Source organism: Frankliniella occidentalis, unplaced genomic scaffold (assembly GCF_000697945.3).
Source record: "Frankliniella occidentalis isolate FOCC.00 unplaced genomic scaffold, Focc_3.1 Scaffold136, whole genome shotgun sequence".
NCBI lineage: Eukaryota > Metazoa > Arthropoda > Insecta > Thysanoptera > Thripidae > Frankliniella > Frankliniella occidentalis.
In genome coordinates, this window is record NW_026267263.1 from 139,230 (window position 1) to 144,197 (window position 4,968).

The following is a 4,968-nucleotide window of genomic DNA, read 5'->3' on the forward strand; positions in this document are numbered from 1 at the left end:
TGTAAGTGTGAAGAAATATTTTTTCTTGTTCACACAACATATACTTATTTGTGCGTTTTGAAGTGCGTGGAACAACATATCAAAAGATGGCGACAACTTTTTGGGGGTTGCTTAGGTGAGAGATCGGCCGGAACTTATGCGCTGTATCGCTCTTTTAGCGACTGCACACCTCTCTCCCGGTTCGGCGGTGGCGCCAAACGTCCGGGTGCTGAAATTTAAGGAGAATGTGCTTCAAAGAGGAGCAGGCTTTAAAAATAAAAAATTAAAATGGGGGAGTACTTTCCCCATCCCACCGCAGTAGTTAGCGAACTGTGGTCACTTGTTCCGAACAACCGCTTCCAACCGCAGTGGTCAGAACATACTCCCGGGGTTTGTGAGACGGTTGACGCGTACGTTGGATAAACTGTACTGACCCACCACAGGTCATGGAGCCCTTTTCAGCCAGTTTCTAGGTCTTATTATCCACCCCGCTACCACAGCAAGGTGGCAGGCACCAGTGATCGAACCCCGGCCCAGAGCCGGCATATATGACACCTACGACGCGTGCCACCAACAATGGTAACCACTACGCCGTCGGAACTCCACGAGAGGAGCGTGATGAAATGACGGGTTTGAAGTCCATTTGAAATTTGGTGGCCTGAGAAAAAATTAATATCGACGGAGATTCGAACCGCCGACCTCCCGAGCGGGCGAGCTATCGCCGACGAAGCGTGGCTGGTGAAACGACGGTTTTAATTTCCCCTCGAAAGCTTAATTCGGAGAAAAAAAAATCAAGATGTTTTCCTCCGATAAAATTATTAGCTCGGCTATCTCCGCTTCCCGAATTTCCAGAAACTCAGTCCATCCCCTGCACAACAGCCAACCGCTACGGCTTCTAGATCCTCTGAATAACGTCAGAGGTTCCGTGCGGGGGAAACTGGTTACGCACCGGTCGGGTTTCGAATCCGAGCCGGACCCGGCTTACTATCCAGCCACCACGCTCGGAGACCACTGAGCTACCACGACAAGTGATAGCTGCGCTGCTCACCATGGAACCGATTCCGGTGAAGGGACGAGAGAAACAAAATTTTAAAGTTACAATTAGCTCCCAAAGGTGCTTCGAGTCCCGGCCGCGGCACGGGTTATTTTTTGTTCATACCAGTGCGCGCCACTTTGGGCCACAGCAACTAAGTCCCGTCCGACCTAGAAACTGGCTGAAAAGGGCTCCATGACCTGTGGTGGGTCAGTATACAGTTTAACCAACGTACGCGTCAACCGTCTCACAAACCCCGGGAGTATGTTCTGACCATCACTGCGGTTGGAAGCTGCTGTTCGGAACAGTGACCACAGCTCTGCCCGTAAGGCACCATAGCCCCTTGGGTAGGCAAACCCGCCCACGCCTGCGTCTTCTCACCTGGCACATGTCTCACCTGTGCTTTGCGTCGCTCGCCCTCCACTTCACACTGGGCCTGTCCCGGCCGGCGGCCGCTGATTGCCGCCCGAAGCGTGCTGATTACCACTTACTTGGACACTCGAGCACACTCGGTACGTGGAACCACTTGACATCCCGCCGAGTCCCGCACATAAAAGTCGCCCCCCGCACAGCGGCCGGTCAGACTCAGACGGTCGTCGTCTCCTCTTCGAAAACGGCTTCTTCTCTTCGCTCTCCGCAACGCGACGCCGCCGCCATGGCACCGCACCAGATGCACTCCGCCGTCGTCTCCTCCGACCGGTACTATCTGCGCGCCATCCTACCCGAGGACACGGAGGAGGTGTTCGACTTCCTCGTCAAGTACTACTACCCGCACGAGCCCATCAACCAGAGTGTCAACCGCATACCCGTCAATATCTACCAGGTACACGCTGACACAGACACATGTAGAAATCAATTTCCGAAAATTCAAGTTTTGTCACTTTATTGAAGTTTTTCTATTAGATTTGTCAATGTTTGCACTGAAATATTTCCGTCTCAACACCTGTACTAAGAGGCACGCTAATTTACAGTGCAGCCACGGCGAGACCATCAAGGAGGGCTTCTCGCTCATGGCCGTGGACAAGGACTCTGGCAAGCTCATCGGCGTCTCCATCCAAGGGCTAGCGCGACCCGGCGAGGACGAAGACATCCTCCTGCGCGCGCAGGCGGTGGCACACTTCGGCGCCGTGAAGGTGGCTAAGGTGAGTGAGTTCTACAAAAGGCCTGGACCGATACCGCGACACCTTGTGACATAATTTTACCTCCACTGAAGTATGACTTTGTGTAGCAAGTGCATGCGCGTTCTCTTTTCCTTGCCTTGGTAAAATTGTACTAAAATTACGAAACTAGTCTTTGTGTTTTGTCGTGTGAATGTAAACAACAGCCACACTTTAGAGGAGGTCAATGGCATGAGGTTTTGTGGATCGACTTTTGATGGCCTCGTACGACTTTAAAAAACGTCAGTGACAGTGTGGACGCAACAGACGCTCGCGATACTTTACGGCCCACATGATTGCATGCATTTTCGGAAATTGCTTCTTAATTTACCTCCGAACTACTCTGGAAGTGTCGGACCTCCGCGTCTGTGGTTGCCGCGCACAGGGCGCTGACCTGACCGTTTCTCTCTTTCTCCACCTGCAGTCGTTCGAGATCCTGGCCGTGCTGGAGCGACAGGCCGACATGTGGTCGAGGCTCGGCGTGGACCGGTCGCTGCGCGTGCTGGCCACGGCCGTGCACGCGGACTACCAGGGCCTCGGCCTGGGCGGCGCCTTCGTGGTGGCCTCGGCCCGGCTGGCGCAGAAGCACATGATCCCCTCGCTGTCCATCATCACGAGCAGCTTCTACTTCGCCAACGCGTGCAAGCGCCTAGGGGGCGAGCTGATCCACAGCGTGCGGTACGCCGACTTCACCGACGACCAGGGCGTCCCGCACCTGCCCGTCGCTGCCCCGCACGTCGCCGTCACCATGTGGTCCTTCGACCCGGCCGACCTGGCGGGCAGGGACTCGGCGGCGCGCGCGCCACGAAGGAGGTCCGCCGCGGCCGTCTAGCCCGCCCGCCCGAAACTGACTTGTATGACACTCATGTGATAAAGGACCGCAGCACTGCTCGCGTCAGAACAAAACGAATCTCGCTGTTACTTTAATTATTTTATTTTATTTGGTAAATTGGTTCTTTAATTTTGTGTTATGTTATGACATATACTTCTTGCCGGAGAGTATTGCGCGCGAACTCGTGGGATATGCGTGCGACCAAATAAAGGGGTGGACTGCACCCCTAGTTTTTGTACTTTCCTGATGATCTTTTGCTTCCCCATTGTCCTACCGCGGGTGGTTATTGACCGCTGTCCGAAAGATTGACATGGTCACGGTCACGGTGCGCTGGAACCTTCGAAAATGTGAAGTGAGCAGCCATCGTACACCTGAAACCTGAAATAAAGTAATTCGACTCAAAGTTTGTGCGGAGAGCTCGCGGACGGCCCCGGACACAACACTGACGCTGTCCTGGGCCTGGAGCTGGGCGAGGCCCTCGTGGATATCCACCATGCTGGCGCACCTAGGGGCAGGAGGAGGCTATGGGGTAAGATAGCGTCTGGAGGAGCGGAGAGGCAGAGAAGGGAGCGCCTCGCACCCAGTGTCCGCTCCCTCCCCGCTCCCCCCTTGCCTGCCGTGAGAGCGGGCGTAAGCGCGGAGCTCCTTTTCTTAACTGAATATAAAGCTGGTCCCACAAAAGCTCCCGTCAGCTCCGGTCAGTTCACTTCAGTTTAGTACACGTCACTTCTGCCGCGGTATTTACGCAGGGGGATGGGTAGAGTTAATACTTTTTCAGTCGTCTGATTTTATTTTTGATGTTATTTTTGAAAAAAATTGGCGTTGGACATTTTCAGTAACGACAGCAATGTTGGCTGGCTACACTGCTGCGATAATAACATAAAAAGCTAGCGCACCCAGAAACCTGCGTTTGAACGACTCAAACTAGGTCCATAGGCAAATTTGTTAAAATCTTCAATTTCTCGAAAACTATTTATCCCTCAGCGAGGGGAGTGGAACAGGTCAAAAAAGTGTACACATGATTGTGTCTAGACAATGATTGTTTCAGATTGTGTGTGATTGTTTATGATAGTGTCGATGATTGTCTCTGATTGTTTCAGATTATTGGGTCAATATTAGGACATATGTTTAAAAATTGTGTCATGATTGTTTGTGATTGTGTGTGATTGTGTCTGATTGTGTGAATTGTGGGTGATTGTTTCAGATTTTTTCAGATTGTGTGTGATTGTTTCTGATTGTTTCAGATGGTTGGATAAATATTGTGACATATTTTACAACATTGTGTCAGATTATGACCTGATTGTGTGTGATTGTTTCGTGATTGTGTGTGATTGTTTCGTGATTGTGTGTTATTGTTTCGTGATTGTGTGTGATTGTTTCGGATTGTGTGTGATTGTTTACGATTCTGTGTGATTGTGTGTGATTGTTTCATGATTGTTTCTGATTGTTTTTGACGACGTACACATATTGTGTCAAGTTCCACACCCCTCGTCCCTTAGCGTACTGGCTTTTCAGGGCGGTTTATATTCAGAGGCCGAACATTCCCTGATAGTTTCAATCCCCTGGGGTAAAAAATTAAAAGATAAAAACTACCCCCCAAAGTCAAGGGTCGAACCAGCGATATGGAGCCGTGCTGGACAGTAACCCAGCACCAAACAACATGAGCCACCAGAACACAATCCAGACCCGCTCTCAGACAACGGTACAAGAGTCACAGGTTCGACTCTTGACTTTTGGGGTATTTTTTTATTTCTTTACCAGACCCCGTTTGAAGGGTCTGGAAAGCCATGCGTCATATATCGGTGTCAGATGGCAGTTCTGGTGTGTGGTCTGGTGGCTCAGGAAGTTGCGTGCTGGATCGCTGCTCTATTCGGCTCTCCGTGTCGTAGGTTCGAGTCTTGACTTTTGGGGATATTTTTTATTTTTTTATTTTTTACCTCAGGGGATAGGAACTATCAGGGAATGTT

General features: G+C 51.1%; 1 protein-coding gene across 1 annotated transcript; it reads left to right on the forward strand.

The window, feature by feature from the left end:
* The first annotated feature begins 1,575 nt into the window (after nt 1-1,575).
* On the forward strand, nt 1,576-3,239 carry LOC113202114 (uncharacterized). The gene is made up of 3 exons (XM_026416197.2): nt 1,576-1,835; nt 1,984-2,154; nt 2,594-3,239. Exons 1-3 carry the CDS (start codon nt 1,668-1,670, stop codon nt 2,999-3,001), a joined length of 747 nt encoding a protein of 248 aa, XP_026271982.1. The 5' UTR covers nt 1,576-1,667; the 3' UTR covers nt 3,002-3,239.
* The last annotated feature ends 1,729 nt before the right edge of the window (nt 3,240-4,968 follow it).